This window comes from Anser anser (assembly GCF_964211835.1).
Source record: "Anser anser genome assembly, chromosome: 7".
NCBI classification, from domain to species: domain Eukaryota; kingdom Metazoa; phylum Chordata; class Aves; order Anseriformes; family Anatidae; genus Anser; species Anser anser.
The window spans coordinates 37,907,802-37,935,037 of NC_139727.1; the positions used below are offsets into that span (position 1 = coordinate 37,907,802).

Here is a 27,236-nt window from a genome sequence, read left to right on the forward strand (position 1 = left end):
CAACAAAAATAAAAGAAGGCAGTTTTGATGAAGCCTTCAGCATTAACGCTGCCTTTGGGACTGGGAGAGTTAACCTGGTTCCACTCACAGCTTTATTCTCGTCTCCGGAGCTCTGGAGCTGCCCCAACCACAGTGAGGATTTTCAGCGGGTTTCCACCGATGCAAAAGGAAGAAGCCGCTGCGTGAGCCATCAGCAGGAATCCCGCTGGTGCCGCACAGCCCCAGGGAAACGCAGAAGAGGCGTAACCCCGAAACCCAGGAGGCAGAAAGCGGGCAGGGAGACGCATGAAACCGGCGAGCGAGCGGCAGCGCTCGGCGGGGCTCCTCCGTCCCACCCGTGCCCAGCATCCCGCACGCTGGGGCTCAGCCTCTCGGCCCAGTATCCATTCGTAACGATAATTGGAGGAAATCCTCGTTTCCTGCCAAGAACAAATATTTTCCCTAACAGACACCGACCGCGTCGGAACGCGCTGGAGCAACGCGCTCGCTCGGGGCATCGTAGAGCCCCAGCAGCGATTCCCTCGGTGCCCAGCTTGCCGTGCCCACGGCCCCGTCCCTGCAGGGCAGAGCGGGGATCCCACAGCTCAGGGCTTTGCCCCTGGAGGGCTCCGTGCCCCTGGAGGGACGCCCGGCTGCCAGGCGCCCGTGCCGGGGCCGCTGAACCCGCGCCAGAGTAAGCACAGCCCGGCCGGCGGAGACGCACGGCAGCCTGAGCACCTCCAGCCAGCACCGGCGGCTCCTCCTGCCAGCAGGGCTGCAAAAATATGCATTTACATGCGTTTTGCAAGCGGCGGGTTTTCCACAGCCCCTCCGGCTTCTCCCCTGCATCCCAGGAGCCCAGAGGCTGCAGGTCCTCTCCGGAGGAGGTGCTGGCGTCGGGGCCGAGCTGCTCTCTCCGCCGTGTCGCTGCAGCGTGACGGATGGAGACGGAGGTGCTTTGGGATGAGCGGTGTATGAGCCTGAAGTCAGGGCTGGTAAAGCTTCGGGGGCTGGAGTGGCTTATCTCTGGGGAAGTTCAGAGGTGCTGATAGCCCGGCTTATCCCAAGTTGAGATGAAACGTCAGTAATACGGATTTCTTTCGGTGAAAACACATTTTTGAGAGTTTCAGCCCTATTCCTTTTTCATATTCTTCGCATTATATGCGGCACAGAAGTGCTATTATTATACTACAGTGGTCTCACTTTGTACCCTTAATTACAACACAAGGCATTATGGAAATTAAAACCAAACTTCCAAACCTCTCCTTGAATTTCTCTGACAAAATGCTTTCTGTGGGACTCGTGATTTCCCTGACGGCCCACCTCAGTGGAAACCTGCTCCTGCTGAGCGTTCCCACCCGACTTCTCCTCTTGTAACTCACGGGGGATGCCACCACGCGGCCTTGTGTCCCCTGCCAGTTGTGTCACTGGCACAGGCACACCGGGACCCTCTCGCCTCACCAACGCCCGCTCCCCAGCAGGGGCACGAAGTCTTTATTTGAGGCTCCCAAACAAAAACAACAGCCCCCAAACAGCCAACTGGGCTCGGCGCCGGTGTTCCTGCAGTCCTGGGCACCGCGCTCCTGCCACCACCCCAGGAGCCAGCCTGGGACCAGCCCCCGTGTCCCTGCTCCCCCCACAGCTCTCAGATGCTGGCACCCCAAAACCAGCGTTCACCAACCCTTGTGACGGCCCGAAACGGCACACACCTACTGCTGAATTTCTGCCTTCTGGGAGAACGACGTTGCCACCGCGCTGGTGCCGGTGCCTCCATCACCCTGTGACCTCCCCGGCTCTGCCAGCACCCGCGGATGCTCCAGCCCAGGCGCCCGCAGCCCAGGCTGGAGAGGCCAGGCAGGACGATGTGCCAAAGGGGATCCTGTGGCCGCAGGGCCAGGAAACATCTGCACGAGGGTACGTGTACGCGGGAGCAAACGGCGAGCTGCCCCGGCCTGCCAGTCTCCTCGCTCGCAGAAAAGGAAGCTGTGGAAAATGGCTTGAGAAAGCAGAACATTTTCCAAGTGAGTCAACAGCGCTTTGTCCAGCGCTATATTTTGCACAGTCACGTACCGTCGAGGCTGCGTTTGCCAAAAAATCAATGAAATGGAGCAAAACTGAAGAGGAGGACGATGGGCTCGTTTCTCTTCCTGGCACGGCCCTGAGAGTCCTTTCCCTGGCCGGAGCCGCCACGGGTGCACATCGGCACGGAGCACGGCGCACTGACGGCACGGCCAAGGTTTTCCTGAGCTGCTGAAACACGGCAGGACCGTGGTGGTGGGGAAAACCCATCGAGCATCTTCCCGGCCCGGGGAGATGGAGCAGGCTGGGACTCTGCCGGAGAGGGGACCCGTGACGGCTGGTGGCACTTGTCTGCACAGGGACCTGACACCGAGCGCCACGTGCGGCGATTTACTGCACGCAGCCAGCATGTGGCAATTTACTGTCATTGGCACAATAATAAAAAGCCGCACATAAATAACACCCTCAAAGCGCTGAGCAAATAATTTATCTGCGAGGCAGGCAGCAGCCCCACGAAGTTCCTCGAGGGAGACACGAGGAAACGTGGATAAAATGGGGAGCGGGGCTGCACGCAGGGCGCCTGGCACGGATCCGCGCCGCTGCTGGGTGACGCAAATCTGCCGGCCGGGCACCGAAGCGATGAGATCTTCAGAGCAAATATTGCCTCCGTGGAGCAGGGTGTTCGACCTGCTTCCTCGTCCTGAACCCTGTGCTTTTGGCAAAGTGCAGGGCTCGTGCAATCTCCTCAGTGCATTTTCAGCATCCTCTGACAGGAGAGGATGCGATGAACGGCACACCTGGGGGGAGAGGGAGAGAAACCCGACTGCTGTCCGCAAATCCCACCACCGCATCGTTCGTCAGAAACGTGGAAGGGAATGGCGAGCCCAGAAATCCTTTGCTTGTTTTTTCGGCGTTTTTTCTTTTCAAGCAGCACACACAACTGCTTTTGGCTGCCAACATCGAGTCTGTCAGTGCGTCGGGAATCTGGCAGGAGCCGGTGAGGAAGTGCCGCACGGCCTGGCCTGCGTGCCAAGGCAGCCAGGAGAACAGACGCGGCTTAAAATAAGCATGGCCGGAGCTCCCAGCCCCAGGCACAGCCTGGCCATTCGTGGGGACAACGGGGATGGTGGCCTCCCTGAGCATGGGAGCTAAAATCCTTTTGCCAAAGGTTTTTTGGATTTTTTTGCTGCAATGATCTCTCTGCTGGCTTCTGCTGCAAAGACTTCAGCAAGCAGGAGCTCAGGATGAGTCAGGTACCGCATTGGGCTCGGCAAGGAAACGGTACCTGAGGTCAAAGCTGGCATCTGCAGGTGCTGCCAGGGTCTCGGACCCCATCCTGAGCACAAAGGTCTCCAGAAAGACTCAAGAGGCCTCAGGGGCAACGGTGACCTGTGCCTAGATCCCTATGCGTGTATGGTATGAAAGCTATTCTTCAGGTCTGCACACAACGCGAGCCCGGACACCGGGGGTTAAACCAGACATGTGATGCATCAGATGCATGTCTTCGGGACACAATCGGATCCTGTGTCCGTTCCAGACAGACACTGCCAAGCTCTGTTTGCGTTTCCAGCCCCGTCCTCTCACGTGAGTGCACACAAGGCCCAACGCCTGACCCTGCAGCCCCGCACCGGGGACGGAGCCGGCAGCGGGGACGGGGCCAGGCTGCACAGGGCAGTGGGACGCGGCCCCAAAACCACCGGGGTGCCCCGGTGCGTGCTGCAACGCCGATCTCATGGCAGCAGCGCCCACATCCCCAAACACTGCCCGCTTCTGCTTCCACGGCAGACTTCGTTTTCCGTCAATTTTCTTTGGTGAGTCACAAATTCATAATTGAAGCAGATGGGACTATTTCTACTGTAAAATCAAAACAATGTATGTCATTGCATGACATGTTACTGCTATTAAAAGCTCCGTCACGCCACTAAAATAGAAGCCTGCTGCAATAAATCACCCCCTGCGAGCGTCTTCTGCCCGTGCCGCTGTACCTTGCCTGAAATGGCCACCAGCAGGCCGCCCTGCCAACGCCTCAGCATGTCCCGGGGAGTGGGATCTCCACGGGTGCTGGTCCTGGCACTGCAGATGTTGCTGTTTTGGTTGCACACAAACACAGAAGTGCCATAATTTCAGAACCATCCGTTCCCCTTTACATACTGCCCTCTGTGCACAAAGTGCACGCACTTTAACCTCCGTGCTAAAAGCCTTGAACTAGGCTGATCTAGAGCATAAGGGCGTTTATTTTCAGCACAGCGTAGGAGAAATCTGCAGCAAAGCACCCAAACAGCCACAGAAACACCTCAGGGTGAGGCTGCCCATGAGGCGAGGGCGGCAGCGTGGGCACACGGCCGGGGAGCAGCCTGACAGGGGGACGGGGAGGGGAAAGCATCGGCAGCTCCTGCCAGCACAAGCACCCTTATGAACATAATCTCTTTTTTTTTTTTCCTAACTGTGTGTGTTTTTAAATTAAAAGACAAAAATACAGTGGCAACAAAAGCCAACGGCAGCGTGTGTAGCGGCCCGGCCGGCCTCCGAGGCCCTGTGCCCCTCCAAGCCACGCCGCTCGCGTTCGATCCCGAACCCACGCTCGGTTCCAGCGCGTTTTCCCACCGGGCCGCAAAGTGACCTTCGCAGTCTCTCATTCGTGTTTATTTAAAAAACACTGGGACTTGGAAGCTGGAACCTCTCTCCGAAGTTACATCAATATCCGGCTATTTCCTGGGATACGGCCGGAATTCAAGGCCTCCAGTTTTTCGCCTGTCCTACCTTTTGGCAACGCTTGCCACTGGCTTGAGTAGGCGCTGAGGCGGGCCGAGGCCGAGCTCACCAGCTCCACGCTGCCAGCAGGCCAGAAAGCTGCCAAAATTCACTCAGAAAATCTCCCGTGGAAGTGTAGAGGGTTTCACCCCTCAAGGGAAGAGTACGGTGGATGGGGAAGAAAGAAGAGGAGAGGACGGTACAGGACAGATCGGTTTTCCCACCCCACAGCTTAAAACTCTTCCCCACGCAGCAGCAAGGCCAGCCCGAGGAATTGCTAGCTGCTGGGCTCTTTACTTCAGCTTTGGGAGCGTATGAGCTCCTTCACTTACTGACCCTCACTGAAACTTCACTGACTGACCCTTTCTCCTGAGTCTGGGGGGGAAAGAGGGCCGGGGCAGCCTGCCCCTAGCCGCCAGGGACGTTACACGCCCCGCTCTGAATTTCCAGCCCAGACTGAAGCCCACTTTAATCCTAAAAATTGCAGGAACCACCTGCCCATGTTTCAGGCCTCTCTTGCGATTGCTGGTGCCAATGCCTCCATGCCCACGTGTTCCTCGGAGGACAGCGAAGCCACCCCATGAATGGCACCGTCTGTCTGCTGAGCCTGCGAGCAGCATGAACAGCCCCATTGTACGCACAGCAGCACCCTCCCCATGACAGGCAGCTCTCGGGCACAAAGTCCTTCCTGCAGCCCTTCCTTCTGAAGCAGGCCCAGGGCTTCATCCTCGTCCCCTTCCGAGCTGGTGCCCACCGCCGCCAGTAGGGCCCCATCCAACCCACACAGCCCGCCTGCCCCGCTGGGGTCTGCTTATGGGGTTGCAGCACCACGGGGACGCACGACCACGTGGCGATGGGTGTGCACAGCTAATGTGAATTCCCTTGGTCGTTTTATGGCACTTACTCTGTCCCATATAAACATAATAAGGTGCTGCACCTAGGAGAAGTATTTTGCCAGCTGTTAGGGACTGCTCGGTGTTCACAGGTACAAACCCTGCGGGAAATGGGAGTTGGAGAAAACGTGATGGGAGGAGCTCCGTGCTCTGCCGGAGGTAGCTCCTCACACTGGAAATGCTCTGAAGTACTGCAGAGAAGCCAACATCTTGTGGAGCCATCAGGAACAGCACGCAGGTGCCACCCCTCCACTGTATCACCAGATCCTGGCCATGCAGTTACAGCCGGCAGGAACAAATACCTCCTATAACGTCCGACTGGTACGGGCAAGAGGTGCTAAGGCACATAGCACACAGACTTCTGGATCTTTCCGTGGCTTGGTGCCTTGCACACAAGAGCACCCTCCCTTGCAGGCCAGGGCTACCTCTCCTGGGGCTGGCTGCTGCAGGGAGGGCGGTCAGTGTTGAACAAATACACACAGAAATGCTTCACTTTTTAAAAAAAAATCTACAAAAAGGTCAGCTGCGCTTGGAAACGTGCTAACACAAATTAAAATCTCCCCATAACAGCGCTATCAACATGTCACAAGGCAGGAAACAGAACGGGCGAGAGATAGCCAGGGCCCACTCTGCCACGACCGGGGACGATTTCAGACTCCATCCCGGGGCGCTCGCCGTGACAGACGTGTCTGGTCTCCCTTGCAGCCCTCCAGAGCCCGTGTGGAGGAAGCAAGCTGCCCAGCACGCTCCGCAAGCACGGCACCACCAGGGCCAGCCCCTGGACGAGTCCAACAAGGCAACCAAAACCTGAGAGGCTTTTCGGCACGCAGTCCCCGTGTCCCACAGGGGCAGTGGCAGCGAGGCCAGGCAGCCCCCGCCGTGCCCACCGCCCCTTCCTGCTGCCCTCTGCCCCGGGGGGCTCGGCCAGGCCCCCAAAAAAACCCCTCAGCATTGCCCCTCTTCCCAGTTTGTTACTGCACCCAGCCGGCGGTATGAGAAGAAATGCTTGAGAAACCACACGGTTCATGGAAAAATACGATCCCGACCGTTTTGGATCCCAAATTGTTATTATTCCAAGGACGGTAGTTTCCGGGGGTTGGTTTCTGCCCGACGCTGAGGCCGCTCTGATTCGGGGCCGTACCGGTAAGGAGAAGCGGAGCGATGTGGGCCTGCCTCCTCGAAGGAAAAGGCAGAAAGAAGAGACAAAAACAGGCAGCGGGGGCTTTGAGGAATTAGAGGCAATGTTTTTCCAAGTATTCTCCCTCCCAGACGAACTTTAACATTTAGAGCCCTTTCTTAATTAGCCCAGTTATGCGGCCATGTAATTGCTTCCAGGAGCAGCTCCCTCCCCTTCTGCCTCAACGCCTCCTGCCTGGCCCAAATAGCCCTCTCGGTATGAAGAAAACATTTCTTTCAGGTCAAATTATTTTTATTTTGATTATGGTGCCGGGTTTATGGCCTATAAACACATGTGGTTAGCAGCACGAGCAAAAATTTAACCGGTCGGCTGCCAGAGCCGGGTGCTGAGCCAGCACCAGCACCCAGGCTGGGTGCCCAGCTCTGCCTCTCCCCGTAGGGACTCAGTTTCCCCGTATGTGAAATGAACGTTTCAAAGCCACGTCTACCCCCTCCGAGGCTTGAGGAGAGGAAACGCGGACCCCCTGCCATTATTTAGGCTCTTCATCTGAAACTACCTAACCGGCCTCATTCCTGGAGCGTCATTAAAAGTTACCCGAGGGAATACCGAGCCAAGCAACCAAATCCACGTGGTTTTCTCAAGCACGCTGGTCCCAGCGCCTCGCGCTGCCCACGAGGAACCAGCTGGCATTCACAGGGCTCCCCTCCTGGGGAGGGCTCCGACGCGCTGCCCCACACCCCGAAAAGCGGCCCCACCAAGGGCAAGAATGCTCACCGTAACCTGCCTCGTCTTGCTCCGTCCCTCCGTGCCAGTCCTCCCACGTGGAGGCAGCCTGTGCTTTCACGTGAAAAGCTTTTCATAACCCAGCTGAGGAACGAGGAAAAGCCCGGCCCCTGAACAGACATCAGCTTTACTTCCCCCCTCTTCTCCTTCCATTGCTTTCGACATGGGGGGGATGCCGTGGAGGTCACCCGCTGCCGCAGCGCTCGCACCCCGCGGCGCGGGGCTTCCTTCCTTGATGGCATCGCTCCTTGCCCAGCACGACCCACCCTGGCAGCTGCCTCCGTCTGATCTCGTGCTTGAGGGTAGCTGAGTAACGCAGGTTGCTCAGGCGTCGCTTCCTCGGCTCCGAGGATTTTTTGAGGTGGAGGAAAGCAGCCAGAGAAAATAGCAACTCCTCCTCAAGCTTACGGTTTTCAAGGAACACGGACCGAGCTGCTTTTGGATGGATGAGTGATTAGGTTTTGTCCTTCTCGGGGCCCTTGCCTGTGTCAAAGGCAAGGAAATCCAAATCGTAAGTGTGTGCCTGGGCTGGGTGTCTGCCAGAGGGAAAGGGAAGCTCCCGCTGACTCAGCCGGGGTGTCCACGCACAAGCCCCCCCGCAGCCTTGTCCAGCTGACAAACTTTCCCCCTTGGTCTGACGATGGAAAAGCTCTGCCCTGAAACCACCCACGGCATCCTCGGAGGACAGCAAAGGTGGTTCCTGAGCAGCTCTGCCCTGTGCTGCCCAGCTTCGTGCGAGCATCCAGGCTGGGGCAATATTTTGGTCAGAGCTGCCACCCGATGCAGTTGGGTGACAGCCCATCGCACCTCCTGCTCCTGAAAGGTGGCAGCCAGCGCCCGGATGCTCCCCTCCTTCACCGACCGTTACATGAGCCACCCACGTCAGAGCAAAACGAACCTGCAGGCATCCTTCCCGGTGTGGACAGCCTCACGCAGAAAGCCCAGCAGCAGCAGGAGGGGCACTGCGTGGAGCAAAGGGTCCACAGCGGCGCGCGAGGTGCCGTGGCCACCCAGGGGCACCCCTCTCCTGCTGCCCTTCCTGGGGGAACTGCTGCCCAGAGGTGCAGCACACGGAGCTGAGGCTCTTCAGCTCGTCTCCAGCTCTCAGCTGTCTGGGGACATTTCCCCTGTTTGTTCCTGCAGGAAGGGAATTGCCTCTTCCCCCATCCCGCCGGGGGACGGCCACGCTCACATCCCCGCAGGCCGCATCGCCTCCCTCTTGCCAAACCGCTGCTGCTGCACAACCAGCACCCTCTCTGTTGCAATCCGATTACCAAACGCACCCAGTACGGTGACACGCCGCTGCTTTTAGCATCTCGACTATTTCATAACCACAACCCTTTGTTCGTGCTGTCCCCGCTTCTCAGCCCGTTTCCTTTTATTGTTTCACTTTTGCAGGATGAGCAAACGCAACTGCGGGCTGCGGGAGCCGGTGGCTCTGGGAGAAGCTCCCAGTGCTCAGGAGGAGCTTCCAGGTTGGCCCCAAACCTTTCGTGCTCGCCGAGGAAGCCCCAGGACTGCAACCAGCTGGCGCCAGGCCCTGCAGGGCAGCTGGCCGTGCCACAGCACGGCGACTGCCCGGCCTCGCGGCATCTTCACCCTCCTAAAGCTGTAAAGATCTTACATCCTTGCAGGTCCTTCTTCAGGCATGTATCAGCGTATACCCTGGCGTGGCTCACAGGTCCAACAGACAGGCTGGGATTTGCTGGCTCATTTCGCACTTCTTTTGAAACCTCGGCATCACTTTTCTTCTGAAAGACCAAGCCAGCCCTTTCCGCGCGTCACCAGGAGCAGCTCACAACGCTTGTGGGCATGATCCGGCTGGGGTTGCGTTGAAGGTTCATTGTGCATTCAATTATTTTTACCACTCATTTTTTTTAATTGCCTGAGGTTACTCTTCCACCTACTTCTTAAAAGTGAAAGGGCTCAGTTTATGGCAAAAGGTAAGTAACTGCGCTTCCAGGGCCGTTAAGTCTGTAAGTCCGCAGCGGGCCTGCGCCTCGCTGGGACACGTATCCCCCCCTGCTTTCAGCTCAGTAGGAAAATGTCAGAAACAATTTTGCCACGATGACTTTTAGAGAAGGCGAACGGATGCCCTTGGTGGGGTTGGCACCACCCCGAGCTGGTGACACCCTGAGCCCTGGGTCTGTCTGCCAGCAGTGAGGGCAGGGCGGACCGTCTCCTTTCCTTTCCTTTTCCCTACCGGCCACCCTCCCTCTCCCAGCCCTTCGTTTGCCAAGGCCGGTAATTAAAGAGCAGAAAAATCACAAGGAACTTTTAGGAAAAAAAAAATAAAATGCTCCTTGAGCATTTTGAAAGATAAACTCTTTAATTCCCTTAATAAGGGATCAAAGCGCTGGAGCCCGCCACGACTGTGACCTCGGGAGTTTGGTCCCTGCCGGCCGGCACAGCGTGGTGCCCGCCCCGCGGCGCTCCCTGTGATGCCCCCCGGGCTGGCTGGAGCAAAGCGATGAGCGAGGACAGACAGACGGCTTCTCCCTGCCCTCCCAGCCGCCAGCAGTGCCCCCTTGGGTCCTTCAGCCCTGCCGAGCAGGTGCTACCTGCCCCGTCGAGCCCAACCCCAACCGTTTCCCACCCTGCCCACTCCTTCCCCTGCTGAGCACACAGCCACTCTTTTTTTCCCCATCTACACAAACAACTGCAACCACGAAGGCCCAGGACTGCGACTTGTACCCAAGAGAACTGCAATAGGATGGCAATTTTAAAAATAACGTGGTTTGTAAGGGAGTTCTGCTCCTTTTTATTTCTTCTCTATCAATCCCCACCCTGCAGCTTGCCCTCCTCCGCAATCTGCAGAAACCCTGTTTTGCTCATCTCCCCATGGCGCAAGCGCCGCTCCGAGATGGCAACCATTGCGCAGACTCTCAAAATAGCGAGGCGAATAAAAATAGTACAGTTCCTTTTATCTCTTCCCTTTGTTCACCACCGAGTACTCCAGCAGACGCAGCTGGGGCACACGTGCAGCAATCCATCAACTCGTGCAGCTTTGCAACTCATTCGGCATTTTGGTTTAATCCCGAAAGGTCCCGAGTACCTTGAGTACCTAAGGAGTGCCTTCAGCTCCTCTCAGAGGTGAGCAGCTTGTAGAGGAGGATGTGTTGAACAAATTCAGTGCTGCAGGTCAAGCTTCTGGCCATGGCAAGCAAATACCAGCGGGCAATTGCGCCAAGCTGCCCCGTTGCACACGTGCAGCCGGCTCTGTGTGTTTAGCTATTGCACTCGATTTTGGTACTGCACACCCATGCAAGAAACTGTGGCACAAACGTCTTTCCACACCAAAGTTGCCCAGACACATCGAAAGCCTGCGATAAGCATGCAAGAGCCTTCCTTCACACGGCTCCTCCTAAACCCTCGTGTGCATTTAGGTACGAACTTGCATTTACTGCAATTATGCCTCGCATTTCCAAACACGGTCTCAGAAAACGCCGTCGGAGGAAATGTGGATGAGGAAGGTTTCGCCGGCCACTTCTGGGCACGCAGAAAGAGGTGCAGCACGTTTCCCAGTCCCGGCACCTGGGCTCGGGGCCACATCCTTCCCCTCTCCCCCCATCCACCGCACGACGTGGGCTTTGCCAACCCCTTTCCACAGCCCCATGCGACCTCCTCCCACGCTGCCAGTTGTTGATGGAGCCTCGACGAAAGCTGCAGTCAGCAGCACGGGTGGCAACAGCAGCACCAAGGAGAACAATCCTAATCATGCTCGTGGGACTGCCGAGACCTCCTGCTATCAGTAACAGGTCGGCTTAAGACTCGCTATGCATAGAGCGTGCCGAGTCATTTCGCAGGGAGCGGGAAGCCAAAAACCTGCTTTTTTTTTTACATAACGCTCATTTCAAAGCAAGGAATAAGCAGAGAAGCAGCTTCCTGAGAGAGCTGGAGGAGCGTGGCCAATGCTCTGCAACTTCTCCTCTGGCCGAGAGCGATGTAATTGCAGTCAGACACAGCCTGCAAGGAGCCCCGGTATCGCTTCCCCATGCTGGGCTCCCCAGGACTTCGACGACGATCTGGGGTTACCCTGCCTTGCCCCCCTCCCTGCCGCTGGCAGCTGATGGAAGTTGCCCTCCCCACAGTTTTCAGGCAATTTGGGCCTTTTGCAGGCTTTGGGTTACCATGAAACTCTCACACAGGCTTGTGGGACGTTCTGCCCCGCGCGTACAGGTGAAGCAATGAGCGGCTGTGCACGGAGAGAGCATAAGGAGGAAGGGGAGAAAAAAAGGCAAGTAGATGCCTGGACTACCACCACCATTTCCACCTTATCTGGGGGGAGGACTTGATGATCGGACAAAACATTCAGAGCCAGCCCGCTGCAAACACCGGCATGGCACCAGGTGCAGCATGGCGGTGAATCCTGCCCCATGCATGCCCCCAAAAATCCCTCCTCCAGCCTCAGGCGGCACCCTGGGCACGGCGGCCCCGTGCCTCCTCCCACCACCCTCGTCATCGCCAGCTCCTCCTGGAAAAAGACCCACAGGAAGAGAAGCAGTCGCCGGGTACGGCACCAATGAACACAGCCGCGTATTTTAGAAACATTTCCACCGACGCGAGGGAATGGAAACGCCTTCGGTGATGCCGGTGGTGTTATTGCAACCGGTGGCTAGTAAAATGTAACAGCAAGTGTAATCCGTTTTTACTGCCTGTCCGGCCTGTTAGCTAATAAAATAAGCTTAGCATATTAAATGTTACTGGCGGGGTTTATCAAAAGATGACTGCAATGCCTTGCATTTTGCCCCTGCAGTCACCCAAACACGTAATTCTCTGGCCCTTTTTATCTTTTAAGCTCTTCTGGAGAAGAAAAACTCTTCACTTCCTCCAACACGAATGAGCTCATCCGAACACCCATCGAGCTGCCAGGCATGAAATGCCATAAAATATCCCATCCTTGCAAGAGGGGGAAAAATGACCTTATAGGACGGGATGTTCATGCTATAAGGCGAGGAGAGAAAACCCCAGGGTGTTTCTCGGCCTCACCTGATGAAGCACAGCCAGGAGTTTTATCACGGACAGCAAAGCCGAGCGCGCTGGGACACCCTGCGTTGGGAGGCCCAGAGCCGGGGGAACCGCAGCATGGAGCTGGGGCCGGCGGCCGGCGCTGCCCCGAGCCCCCATCCCGAGGGGCCTCGTGCTCCCCGGAGCCCCCTGCCCACCCCTTACCTGGGTCATCTTGGCCAGGTCGAGCGACGGCCGCTGCTCCTGCGCCTCCTGGGGCCTGCGCCGCTTGACGCCCACCTTCTTGTCGTTGAGGACGCAGGGCTGCGAGCGGCTGCGGCACAGCCCTCCGGCGCGGCGGCCCAGCTGCGGCGTGGAGGCGGGCGTGCTGCTCGCCGAGGGCGGGCCGGGCTCCGAGGAGGAGAAGCGGTCGTGAGAGCAGGACAGGGACCTCTGCATGTCCGCCCGGCCGCCCTCGGGGCTCCACGCGTCGCCTCCCGGCCCGCTGGGCCCCGTTTTCCTCGCCTGGCAGCCCAGGCGGCTGGCGAGCGCGGGGTGGTCGCAGGAGGAGGCCAGCGGGTGGGAGCGGGACGGGAGGCTGAAGCTGGAGCTCCTCTGCATGGTGGCGGAGCCGTTGGAGTAGCGCTGCACGCTGCCCCCGCTGTAACACCGCCTCTTCTCCACCGGCGTCCAGACCTTGGAGCCCAAGGGTCTCCATGATGTCCTGCAGCTGGACATTTCATCCGAGAAGGAGAGCGAGCGGCACTGGCGCTTGCTGGGGGGCGCCGAGGGGTTGCCGTGGGGGTCGCTGAGGCTGAGGTCTTTGATGAGGTTGGTCACCGAGCAGGTGCTGGTGGCCTCCCGCGGCCACAGCGAGCCCTCCTCGCCCTTGTCCGCCAGGCAGTCCCAGATGCTGGCGCCCGGCTGCTCGATCTGCAGTGGACACTTCCTGCTGAGGTCTCCCCATCTGTCATTTTCTGGTTCAGAAATGACAAAAACACACACACACGCGCGCGGGCATTAGCATTAATTAATTCTGCGACTCGCTTTCCACGTCCATAAACAAAGAGCAGCATATGGGACATTTTCCAGTACAAATTAATTAACTCTTGGAATACGGTTTTCCAAACCGCCAGCAGCACGGTTGCTGTGGCGTAGATGGAGAGAGAGAGAGAGACAAAATGATAATCGCAGCAGGAGCGAAACTGCTCGGAGCCGATAAAAACACGCCTCCGAATATCCAGATTGCACCAGCCACGGGGAATTCAGCAGTACGAAACGACACGGTCACCGCCAGATCTCTGCGATAAATCGTGCCTCGGATGGATTCGTTTCATCCTGGGCTCTACAATCAACAATTCCCCGAGAGGTTCACAAAAAAATATTAAGCGAAGAGCCCAAAGCTGAGGCAATGTTGGGGCAAAACTGCTTCCCTGTGGCAAGGACATCAGAGCCTACAGGGAACCAAAAGCCATCCCTACAGCCACCGGGCTGTCTTGCTCTCAGCCACGCTGAATGCTGGATGTTTAAATTTTCTGCCTCTCTTTTTCGATCAGTTTGTACGCTCAGGAATTTGCCCACCTGCAGTTTTGCCCGTTTCCCACTTGCCTTCCAACAAAAGACCTGCCACGTGCTTTCGGGGCGTTAATGGAGGCGTTAATTTCATCGGGTGGATTTGGGGACGCCCCGGGCCAAGCTCCGAGAAACCCACGCCTCCCAAATCCACGGTTCCCTCCGCGTCTGAGACGTGCGTGGCAAGGGGCCGACAGCCACTTCGGGCTCGAGGCGGCGAGCCCGCGAGCCAGGCTGCAGCTGCACGCGGAGATCCCCGCGATGACCGTGCAAAAAAGAGGATTTAAGCACGATGAGCTCATTCCCACACACGGTTCCCTGACTATAAAAGAAGAAAGAGGAGGACCGTCGGGGCCCGGCTCCTTGGCACGGGCTGCTAAGGCTAGCAGGGCTCTGTGCAGACTTGCAGTTGATGCTCGACAGGAAAACCGTGGTAGGGCTCCAGCCCCGGCTGCTGCGATGGAAAAAAGTAATCACCCGACAGACCTCTGGTACTGCTTTTGTCGTCGGCTGCTGCACACAGAGGCAAACCGTGCCGGCTAACCGTCGCTGCGAAGTTTCGTGTGATCGTATCTAACTTGTATGGTATTTTTTAGAGTTTTTTTTCTATTTTTTTTTTCCATTTAGACAGCTGAGCTATGAGTTCAAAGCCGTACCCACCCTGCAGCTGCAGGTACAGCCTGGCGATAAGGACGATGCAGCGGTACCGACTGCTTCCTCGCACAGGTCGCTTCCAGCCGGGAGGTCACACCCGGGGCCTCTGTAAGCTCTGTAAGCTCACGTCCCTACACCGCTCTTGGCTACTTTGCCCATTTTTCCCCCCAAACCAGCTCCAACCACGAGCAGCCTGGCGCCGCACTGAGCCACCGCGCCATACTTTACCCGTGGCTCTCCTCATTTCAATAAGCACAATGAAAAGTGAGAAACCCGCGCTAAACAATCACATCTATGTTTAGATCTTTATTATTTTTCCCCCCTTATTATGCTGCCAGCGGAGAGATTTCTCGGGTCGGGTCACCAGACAAAAGAAACAGAAATAGAAGCTAATTTTTTATGGCAAGCTGCCACGACCCCCAGGCCCAGACGTCACGTTTTACATCAGGCCTCGGCGAGCTTCTATGAGAGGATACAGGATACCTTCCTCTCCCAACATTACTCCTGCACAAACAGCTATAAATCTTTAAAAAAAAAAATTACAAGGAAACTTGTAAGCGTGCTGTTAACCCGAGCAATGACTTCAGGTTATTATTTGCTTTTTTCCTTTGTGCTCAGCACGTGCTGTAGGAAGCCGGGTGCCTGGCGGGGCAGCTCCCATCCAGGAGGTGCTTGTGCTTGGTGCTGGCCCCCTGCTGCCTCTGCCCCCTGGGACGAGGGCAGCACAGCCCGTCCCAGCATGAACCCCACAGCAGCCCCCAAAATGTTTTTTTCAATGCAAAGTGTCTGCCCTGACACCCATGGAAGCACAAATCAAAAATGAGGATAGTCTAGGGGTTGGGGGTGTAATTAAATGACCCTGGAAAGCCCTGTGAGGAAAAATGGCTTTTTCTGTTCAATTTTTTAAGACTAAGATTCACGTCCCGAGAACACTGATAACGATAATTGCAGTGGAGCCATTAATACTGCTGCAGTTAAGCCTGTATTAATTTTCTTAAATTACAAACCTCAGCTTGGTTTACCCAGAGGCAACAATTTGTTCCAGGATAAAATCCACCGAGAGAACTCCTCGGCTCAGAAGTAAACTGCTTTGCTGGAAAACGCTCGTTTGCCTATCGGAAAACGATGGAAGAACATTTGCAACAAAGATCCGATGTAGCTGTGGCACGTGGAGCTCTTCCCCCTGGTTAAATGGGTCCTTCTTGGCTGTCGGTGTCCTCAGATGAAATAGCCTGAGCCTCTTACTTCTGGATTTTAACTTAAAACTACAAAACTAAACATTTTAAGTCACTTGCTGAACGTGTCCATCAACTAAACGAGGATGGCTTTATCGGGTTTAAAGCAAGCTACCTTTTAAATCCTGCCACCCTTTCATCTAGAGCAGCTTGCTTTAGTTCTGGTTTTACCCCCATCTCTCCCTTTCCTGATTTACTTGGAACAATGTCCACCTTTTTCTCCGGGTAACCTTCACCACATCAAACAAGTCCAGGTCCTGAAGTCTCAGAAGCTTTGTTCCGGAATCAAGGAGACTGGTGGTGTCCGAACAGCCCTGAGATCCTTGCACAGCTGGCTCCCATCAGATGAAGGCACCGGGTTTACTGTAGCTGTACTGTAATGGCACAAAGCTGAGCCAGGTGACGTTCAGACTGGATCTTAGGAAACATTTCTTTACCGTGAGGGTGGTCAAACACTGGGACAAGCTTCCTGGAGAGGCGGTTGATGCCCCATGGCTGTCAGTGTTCAGGAGGCATTTGGATAACGCCCTCAATAACATGCCTTAACTTTTGGTTAGTCCTCGAGTGGTCGGGCAATTGGATGATCTTTGCAGGTCCCTTCCAACTAATCTGAACTGTTCTGTTCTGTTCTATTCATAAAGATTAGTCGCTGATGGACCAGAAAACTTCACCCAAGGGAATTTCGAGTGAAATCTCTGCCTGCAGCCAGGAGAGAGGAGGAACGAACCCCTCCACCTGCAGCAAACGACCACCAAAGGGCCACACCGACGGCGAGCTTGAGAGCAGCCCCAGCGTGGCACCCCAAGCCCTGCTGCTACCTGTGCCCTGCCGCAGCCCTTCCTCCAAGATTTGGGCACCATGAGCCTCAGGGGGATCCCATTCCCTCCAAGTACCCCGGAGACTGGAGCCCACCCACGCCAGCCCGGGCCGGGCGAGCTTTGCGCACACACCGCCAGACCGAGGACGGGCATTTCATCTACGGGCACCACAGGTGAAGGAGGTCCTGTTGAAACTTCAGTGGAAGTAACCAACCTGATCTGGGGTCTCGGTACCCCAAAGGAAGCCTGGAGCCCAGGGAAACGTTTGCATTTCTTCCCCTGCACCTTTGGGATGGCCGGCGGCTGCCGAAACGCCTGCTGAGGGGCTGCCTTCCTCCGATGACACGGAGTAAATTTTAACAGCCATGCTCATAACCACAGAGAAGAAGGGTGTAAAATCAAAATGCTGACACAACTTTAACTATAACGGCACAAATGTGCTGCTATAATATTTTTACAGCTCCTTTTTATACATAATGCATGATCCTTCTGCTCAAGTTTCCTCCACGTTCTTTTCCTGTGAAATAATTTACATTCATACATAATTTATTACAGCAACTTGTAAAGTAATTACGGGTTTCAATCAATTTTTTTTCCTCCTTTTTGGCAGATAAATTCTGTTTGGATCCTAACCCAAACATTTCTCTTCATGCGGGTGCACATCCAGCTCCCTTTTTCACATGGTGTTCACGTCGAATTTTAGTCTCCTGGCCCCCGCGCACCGGGGAAAAGGCAGCCTGTATTTTCCACTGCCCCCTGTTTATGTTCAGGAGATGATTCCTCAACGTGGAACAAATCTGACAGTTGCAATTAGCTGAAGGCAGTGCCACAGAGCCTGACGGCCCTCCTGCTTTCCCCTGGCACAAATCAGATTAAAATACAACGTGCGGAGCTGCGCTTCAGGGGGAAACGCAAACAACAGCCCCCAAACCTACTGCTTGAGAACAGGCAACATGTGCACGCTCTTTGTGCTGATAGCCTGTACATCGGAGGGAAATTCAACACCGTTTTGGTAAAAACGTGCCCGCTCCTCAGCTGCTACCCATTGAGGTGCCAAACACTTCTTACTTACCTGCTAAAGAGAAGTTGGTCAATATTTCCAACATGTTGTTAAAATAGTGTGCAGCTTCCACTGCCGTCCACCCGCAGACGGAAAATTTTCAATACAGAAAGCCAAAAGTAATACCCAAACTTTCTAAAATGCTCACTTCTTTCTCTAACGCACTCTTTTGCTGGAGGACATGTGATGGAGACAGCAAGGGAAGAGAAGGAAAAAAATCTCCGTCCAGTAACAGGACAATTCCTACACTCCCAGGTGTTTCAAGGGCCCATCAAGGAGAAGGGGGAAAAATGCTTTTGTTTATTTATGTAGCCCTTTGCTAGGATGGAAATTAAAGATGAAATGCCTAGAACTATAAATTCAACAGTCTTTTAACTAATATTTCTGTCATCCCACTGACAAAGTGTTATTAATAAATCTGAAAATCAAAAGAAGTGGATCTAACATTGTACCATCTGACATATCAAGCCTTTAATGACGTTTACTCATATACTGAGTTATATTATAACCTAGAACCAATTTTCAGATCCTTACAGAGTTTAGAACATCTTACATCTAAAATGTGAGGGACTCAGTTTACTCCTTTCCCCTTTAAAGTGTTTTTCCGAACTTTTTGCAGGCAATGATCTTGGCAGACTGGCTCATGCTGCCCATTGCGATGCTGCTGGAGTGCCCATTGACCACGACATTTGTGACATTTACATTTTGACTCCTTTAGATCTGGTTTGAGGCCACCAATACCGAATTTGGCAATGGGAGCAATCCCTGTATATGACGTCCCCTCTGGCAAGAGACAGAGTGGGGCACCCTTGGTCTTCACACGAAGCTTTAGGGCCGCCTCTAATGCTTTGCTGCTGAGTTAAACAGGAAACAAATGGCATGAAAATTCACATTATGCCATATATCGGCACAATCCCTGGCTTGCCAGCCTAGGCCGGCCGGGTTTGTTGGCTGTGGGGTATCATGCACCCCTGGGGGCCTAGACCAACCTCTTCCTGCTCCCTCCTGCAGCCACGTGTCCCCATGCCGATGCTGGTGAGAAGTCCCAGCACTTGGACCTTGTCTCCATGGGACACAGCACAAGGCTGCTCTGCCACCACTCCAAACCTCGCTGTGTTTATTCACCTCCCTGCTTTCCCTCTTGGCCCTCTGACCTGAAATATTCACCCAGGTGCACACTCAGGGCCGTCATCACCCTGGGACTTATTTAAAACGTTGAGCAAGTTTCAGCGTTGAGCTGGTTTGCGACTGTGGCCCAGGTTTGGAGGCATCAAGAAGAGCGTTCGGGAAAGACGCCTTAAAAAATTAAGCACCAACCACACAACGCTCTGACATGCCGGGGACTCGCTCCTCTTGACTGGGCATGACAAAGACAATTACATGGTAAGCTGTGGTCAAGGAGGTGAGATTGGGTTGCCTTGGGAACAGGATAATTTGGCAGCCAAGGAAGACCAGCACCGCACTAGGAGGACGCAAAAGGCTTTGTAAAAGCTATTAACACCAAGCTGATTTTCAATTAGGCTTAGGCTCTTCATATTCGTGGAAGAGCCTGCCAGTGCCACAGCACAAGACAAAACCATCTGATTGGGTTTCTTTGTCCCTTACTCATTTTTGACAGGCAGGAGAAAGGGAACGGACTGTTTCTACCCATTCTTGACTTGGAAGCTTGTGACTTTCATCTGAAAAAAAAAAATCAAAACATTTTCCATCTTCCCCCCCTCCTCCAATTGACTCAAGTTATCAGAGAGCTTGGGAAATATCTCCCCTCAATGCGTGTGCTCAGCTCCCATTAACGCTAATGAGAGTTGTGTCCACGAAGAAAAGGGTTAGCCTCTTTGTCTGTAAAGCATTGGCTTTCATACCAAGTAGCTTGGCTCGAACTTGACCTACAATTTTAATTGGGTTTTGAGACTTCGCCTAGTGACTGGCTCCCCATTACAAAACCCAAAGAACACAATATAGGGGCACATCCTCCTGCGTCATTGGTTTTTCGGGATCGTGGGCCAATGCACCAATCCCCCACCAATTTCAGAGGTTGTACAGCATTACAGATGATAGAAAGCTCTGCCACAAAAGGTGTTAAACACCATATACAACAGCTTACGTTACTGTTAAAGGCAAAAAAAAGATATTTTCATTATTGTCTGAGGCGTGACCAAACACATCGTGCCAAGCAGTGGAACATTTTAGTGATAATACATTTATTATTTGCATCATGCAGAGCCATGGTCGTGGGCTGGGTACGCAAACCCCTGAGGAACACAGTCTCGGACCCCAAATGCTTACAATCCCAACAATACAAGTAATTCTAAAAATAATAACATATATCAATGCACTGGGGGGCGGGAGACAAGCAATTCACCCAGCACGGATGGGAGGGCAGGAGACCACCCCTGGGAAAGAGGGTGGCCTGGCCGTGATGGCCACCACTAAGGGGCTTTCCACACTGGGTGACACTGCACCTCGTGGCACCAAGGGGCTATACCCCGGGGTCACCCCTGCTGGGATCTGCAGGGGAACATTTTTAGGAGGGCTCCAGAAGGTCACTACATCTACCTGCACATGGCCGAGGAGATGGGAGCGGAGGTGAAGGAAAAACAGAACGAAATTTTGGCTACTTACCCATAACGCCACAAGAGAAGAGCGTAGGTCCTTGACTCATCTTTGGAGTGTGCTGAAAACAACCAGAAAAACTATTCACGTCTCGCACACTCGACCGACGCGCGCCATCCAGGGACAGAGCGAAGCACCCGAGGGCGCAGCCTTGCCTCCTGATCGACACGTTATCCTCCTTCGTCTTCCCTCAGAGAAATCGAGGTTAATTACATGCTGCGGAGAGTCAGTGTTGAGACCTGAGCTTGCCAACCATCGCTCCTATAGCTAGTCCTTGCCCATGGGAACAGCTGCAGCCAGGTCCTGGACCAAAAACTGCAGAAACTAAACCAGGAGTTTAGCTGTAACACTGGACGGGGCAGGACAGGAGCAGCAGTGGTGGTTGACCCACTCCAAGCTCATGAAGGTCTCCCATCTAGACACAGAGCAGCTATGTCTTTTTTTTTAAACATATAGCGTGTTTCTGAGACTCACCCCAGCATTTTTCCTGAGGATTCTGCATCCGGATGGTGCCAATGTGCACTAAAAATAGGGAAAAATGCCACTATATGGGCACTAAATAAGCCCAGTTGGTTTTTTACGCTCTTTTTTTCCAAGAATTTTCCTCTTGACTGTGTACGACAAAACATCAGACTTCTAAAAATGGGCATGGACAGTCCTATATACAATAAATCAATATGTCATCTGGAGTTGCATGCCATTTCAGCTATGCCCGCAACAACACACTTTCATACTAATTGTTCTTTTGTTCTCCCCCAAAATACCCATATTCTGCTTCCGAACTGTCTGTCCTGGCAGCTCCGTCCCCTCTGAACGAGGCTTTACTTCATCTGAGCAAAGCGCTGGCATGCGCTCCGCGTCCATCTGCGCTGCCACTGCCGTGTTTTATCTGGAATTAGGCCACCACAATCACACCTTCTCTCCTGATTCATCTTTTACACCTTGCATGCTCACGTAATAATAATAACAACAACAACAACAACAATAATAATAATAACAATAACAATAATAATAATAATGATATACCAACTGCTGGCACAGCCCCTGCAGAGCAATCCAACAAAACAATCCCACTTCACGTACGGAATGCTGCCCCTACAGAAGGTATTGGGATGTGGAGGCAGAAAGCAATAATTTTTGCAGATGAGAAGAAGGTGAGCAAGGGTCCGTCACCTCTTTTGGAGAACGTGCCACTTTTGTAGGTGAAATAAAGATATTTCTATCTGCGAGTCACCACCTTTTTAAGTAAAGGCAGGTAAAATTAATCAGGAGGCAAGGAGGACGTGCGGCTGTCTCCACAGAGTGGCCAAAGTGCAGCAACCATGGAAATGGGACAAACCCCAGGAAAAGCAGCATTTTTGACAGCGCGCTTCTGCAGGCTTTGCTCAGAGACAAGCTAATGCCCACGAAGGAGGAAGGGAGAGGAACATCTTCACGTGATGTCTGCCTCACACTGAGTGTAATGACCACTTTGTAAGAGCTTAGGCTAAGATCAGATTGGGATATAAGACAACCAGCGAGTCCGTGGGTCTTCAGCTGGCGATGGTGCCCTGCTGCTCAGACCTTTATTTTATTTAGGGTTCGCTCTCTGGCGTTCCCCATGAAGTCAGCGGAAACACTCCCGCTTTCTTTGCGAGATCAGACCTCTTGTGAACGTCTTGCCAGGACGAGCCAGCTGCACTACTGACACAGCACTGGGAGGCACCCAGCAAGCAAGGGAGGGCAAAGCTTGGTGGCGCAGCTCCGCAGCCCTCCCAGCACTGCCTGCTCACTGGGCGACGTGGAGAGGAAACTTTTCAGCCTTTATGCAGCCGACCGTCCTCCTGCACAGACAGCAGCCCCCTGGGGAGATGTGCAGGGACAGGACCCTTGCCCAGGCTCCTACACCTTCCTGGGGCATGACCAGAGCTGATGCTCAGTGTGCCCCCTCGCAGGAGATGCTGCCTTCCTGGCAGGAGCCAACACTGCAGCATTGACGCTTTCCTAATATATCAACAGTTTTCTTTCCCAAATTTCAGCCCTTCAAGCCTCTGGCTTGGTCGCCTCCTCCTCCACCACCCAGCACCCTGTGCTATCTGCCCAGGAAGCCTGGCCAGACAGACCTTCATCCCCAGCAAACTCGGGCTTTTACATTGCTTTTAGGCTCAAAATGCCCTTTTATGGCTAATCCTGACAGATGCTTCCTGCCGTGTTCTTGAGCATCCTTATCTGGGGCTCTCTGCACCCTGTGAGGAACAGTTTTTGGACTATTTTCTGTTCCGACTGTGACCGTTTCTCCTGGAGGTACAAACACCCACGGCCAGCCATGCCTTGTGCTTTATAGGATGGCTCTGCGTTATCCCTCACCCTCTGCCCTACACCCCACCAGCTCACCCTGGCCTTGCTTCTCATACCACTGCCATTTCAGCATCATTTACTTATTTTGACGCCCCATTTTTTTTTTTTTCTGTTGCCAGCTCGTTTGGGTTTGCATCCCTCCCGGCTGCCAGGGAGCCTGTTAGCTAACAGCCCTGGCCTCTGCCAGCTCCCCCTTAATCCTGCTCCCCACTTGCTCATCCTCCTATTAATGACGAGCATCTGTTCGCTCTGGGTAAAGCAACTTCTAACCCATGTTATTCACGGCATTGATTTTATTTTATTTTACTTTTTACTCTATTGCATGCTTACTGAAATGCACATATGCAAAAGTTAAGGCGCTCCAATCATTTACTAATCGCCTGCTCCTTGGAAATGAATGCAGCCCAGCAGAAACCAGTGGAGCGCTGCTGATAAAAGATCTAAAGATCTAAAGATCTAAAGATCTAAAGATCTAAAGATCTAAAGATCTGGCCCTGCAGCACAAAAAGAAAGCACACCATAAAGCTACAGCGAAGCTATCGGCAGCAGCAGAGCCGTCAAGGAACACTTCGCAAGGCTTACCAGCTCAGTCCTGCATGTTACGGAGTCAGCACCTTTGTTTTCCCGGGTTTTGGTTAAGATCATCACCATGGTAGTGCAGTCCTGCGTCGGAGTCCATCAGAGTCCAGGCAGAGGTCGCCGTCAGCCATGGTCTGGCGAAGCTCCCGTTTCAGTGCATTTTCCCCCAAAAAGGGCTGAGCGCAGCGGGGGGCTGCGGCCGAACGCCGGTGACTCCCTGCAGGCACAAGGGAGAGAGGACGAGGTTTAGAGGAGGACTTGAAGCACCTTACCTGACCAAAGGCACGGGGCGAAGGGGCTGCGTTAGGAGAGGGGCGAGGAGTATTTGTTTTAGGCTCTTCAGCATTGCTGGCGTTCCTCGGCACCCGATCAGCTCAAAGCTGTTCTGTGCCACGGCACTTGCAGGAGCTGCCTGGAGCACATACTCCTGAGGAACACGAGTATTTCAGACAAGCAAATAAAGACAAATTCCTCTTTAATTCTCTCTTCTGAAAAAGGGAACCCACAGCCCCTGTGTTGGAGAGGCTGAGGCTTCAGAACAAGGACCCACTAAAGCCCCAGAGGCTATCTCACAGAAGCGCTTGCCTGCAGAGTGACCAAGAGCAGATTTCCAGCAGAAGAAGCCAATTCCACATCAATGCCTTTGGGAACCCCTTGGATGTCCCGTGCCACCCCAATATCTCCCCGTTTCCTGTCCCTTTGGGGACAGAACAGGGCACAGAGCTGCCTGCGAGGAAGGAGAGAGCTCCCTGCCCGTCATCCTGAGGGCCACACAGCGTCTCCTGATCCTCCCTTATCTCCTTGGCAGCTTTAGGCAGTAAAAGCTAAGTCGGGGCTGCACAACGAGGAGCCCAATTCCCAAATATCGGAAAATGCAGGCAGTGCTCACACGGCACCGCGCAGCCTTGGCCACGAGCAGCCCGGCCCTGCCTCACCTCCCGGCATCCTCTCCCATACGTTTACCCCCCTGCAGAAGCAGACAGCTTGCGATTCAAATCTGATTATAGGAATCAGCGTTTTTTCCCAAATCGCCCCTCTAATCCTGTTTCCCTGTTTTGTTGCCTTGCAGTTAACGCAAACAAACAAAACCACCATTTGCATGATCCGAAGAGCATGAAGCACTTATCTGGGGACACGCAGTCAAAACCAAATTGCAGCGTTTAAGGACAATACTTGAGAACACGCTGCTGAGCATTAAACCTCATTACAAACTGATACGGATTCCCTCTCCAGCTCGTAAATCATCTTCGTGTTTGCTCGGATTAGAGGTCGCGCCGGTGTTACGAGTAGCTCATTTAAAGGCCAGCTGGCTGGTGAAGAGCAACCACCTCCTCCGGGCTCGTGAGGACAAAGTTCACCCCGAGTGCAGAGCCGGGATGGGGAATCAATGCAGGTTTCAAAGATTTACCCTTCCAGATGGCACGTGGTATGGACTTGGCTTCTTCCGGGGTATTGGTTGCCTCACACATACAATTTACTGGTAGCGTCGCCATAAACCCCTGGGCAACCCAACAAGCACGCGGCAACCATCAAATACAAAAAGCAAAGTATTTCAGAGCATCAAAAGCTCACGGGACCTCCGTCAGGGCACGCGGACCCCCAGGCTTGGGCCTGTGCAGGCTCGGAGCGAACACGAGCCCTCCAAAAAGGGCTGCCGGCGCCGGCACGTAGCAGGGCACAAACGGGGACACACCAAAGGTGCCTGGCAGCAAGGAAACACGGAAATAGCTCCACGGGGGGGGAAAATACGCAACGCTGGTGGTAGACTCGCTGCCGAAACTCCGGTGTCTCACAGCAAGGTCGCCACGGCCTTCGCGGTGCCGCAGGGCCCCGTCCCTGCAGGCCCGTCTCTTCCTTGGGACCCCTGGGACTGTCACTGGGGACGCCACTTCAGCTCCATCAGCTGAGCCACAGCCAAGGCTCATCCCTTCCTCCGCCTCAAGCTTTCTGGGCCACGCTGGCCCATTTCTGGCCGCATTTGCTGCTGGACCTGACGCAGGGACAGCGACGCTCGCCCGCGCCGGCCTCGAGGTGCTTCGGAGGGCGCCGGGGCCACTGCCGGCAAGGCGGCCGTAGGGGAGTTCGGGATTGAATGAGCGTTCCCAGCAGCAGGAAAGCAGTTAAGCACGGCTCCTCGTTAACGGGCTACGATTTCTCCAGAAATAATTATCTTTCCCTAAGGTAATGATTAATGCTGCTGCAGCAGACTGCTACGCACGCCCGGGCGCGGCGGCAAGCCCGGGCAGCAGCTCCCACGGCGGCGCCATGCCCACAGCATCTCCACCAGGAATACCACCACCACCACCAGTAGCCCACCAGTAGCCCACCAGTAGCCCACCAGCAGTGATCCCACCAGCATCCCCCAGCAGTGGTTCCACCAGCACCAGGACAAGCCTCTAGGCACGGGCTCTTTCGTTTTCACCGCCACTCAGTGGGGTTTTTAAAGCACCCCCCGCCAATAAATGGTAATTAAAAATAAAAAAGAAAAGGCAGAACTTTCCACTGAAATGTGATTTTGGAGCTGCGAGGGGCGGCAGCCCATTCGGGACGGTCTCCCTGTCAGCGCTGCGCTGCGAGCAGGAAACCGCCGCGTATTTATAGAGCAGAAGCTTTCACACACACGGATGCTAATAAAAAGATAGTCTTCAGGGACCATTAATTATTTTAAGAAATGTATTTCCTCGTTTGCCATCAGATAAAGAGACTATCTTCATCCTTCAGCCAAGGTTAAGTTTAGACTTGGGCCACGGCCACGGGGATGACACAGGCTGGGAGCTGCCGGGAGGGCTCCTTAACCCCCCAAAAAGGCTGAAAGCTCATCAGCCCTGCTGGCCTCAACGTATTTCCACCGTCTCAGTCCGAACGGAAAAGAGATCACAATGACCAGCAAGCAGGAGTGCTGGAGGCATCCCGAACCAGGCTCCTGCCCCCCGCCGCTGCACAGGCCGCCCCAAGATGCTTGTTCCCCTCAGCTCGCAGGAAAAGCATTGGTTTTCCCCAAAACAGCCCCAAATAACCAAATTGGTGCCAGCTCCGTTACCTACATCGCTGCATGGAACATCCAGGAGCAGCACGAGCGCGGTGAAATCACAAAATGTTAGCAAAGGGCGCTTTTACCATGGGTGCTCCTTCAAAACACTGAGTGGCAGCCCCTGCGACCTCCGCAGCTGCAGAGAGGGAACCAGGTTTCCCTCGGCTCTGATTTATGGGCAGCATCGCAGCACCTGAACGCTGGTCTTCGAAAAAAATTACGGTGGGAAAGGAATAAATCATCATTTCTAAGTTTCGCTTAAGGATATAAAGTCCCGCGATCAACCGAATTGGTCTTCACGTCTGTTTTACGTTTTCATTGAACACGGTTCTAGACCCACACGTTTGAAGAAGCAAACCTAGTCACTCCGTCCAAACTCTGAGCACATTTCCAGCACGCTAACACCCTCCCACTCGCTCCAGTCAGGCTTCAATTCCCCTCCTGCTACATGCAGCAGAATTCCTCTGTGCAAAGCAGCTGCAACAAAACCTGGGGCGCCTGCACAAGGCAGCGGGCAAATCCTCTCCAAAACACCACGGGTCTCAGTGACTTACAGGGATTTGGGGAGAGCCCACACTGCTTACTGCAGTCAGAAAACATGTTTTAGGGCTTTTTATAGAGCAGAACCAACAACCCTGCAGAAGGTTTCCATGGGACAACAGGTATATTTTAAAGGGCAGAATTAAATCTGTAGATAGCATTATTTTTTTTTTGCCCAGTCACTGGATGGTGTCCATATAAGAAAACTCTTCGCTCGGTGGAGCTGACTGTCCTCTGTCCCCAGAACGCCATTTGATTAAGGTATTTTGGAGCTACGCTGAATCTCC

The 27,236-nt window shown here is 54.2% G+C and overlaps 1 protein-coding gene across 3 annotated transcripts in view; it reads right to left on the reverse strand.

Annotated features, from left to right (window-relative positions):
- Positions 1–27,236, reverse strand: part of FAM53B (family with sequence similarity 53 member B) — a 45,388-nt gene that overhangs the window by 8,821 nt on the left and 9,331 nt on the right. For all 3 annotated transcript variants that reach the window (XM_083844574.1, XM_083844576.1, XM_083844575.1), the window contains 3 exons: positions 23,382–23,595; positions 20,472–20,523; positions 12,736–13,487 (listed from right to left, as the gene is read on the reverse strand). In XM_083844574.1, the coding sequence (XP_083700700.1) occupies positions 12,736–13,487; positions 20,472–20,523; positions 23,382–23,450 (873 nt within the window). In that variant the 5' untranslated portion in view covers positions 23,451–23,595. The remainder of the gene's footprint in view (positions 1–12,735; positions 13,488–20,471; positions 20,524–23,381; positions 23,596–27,236) is intronic.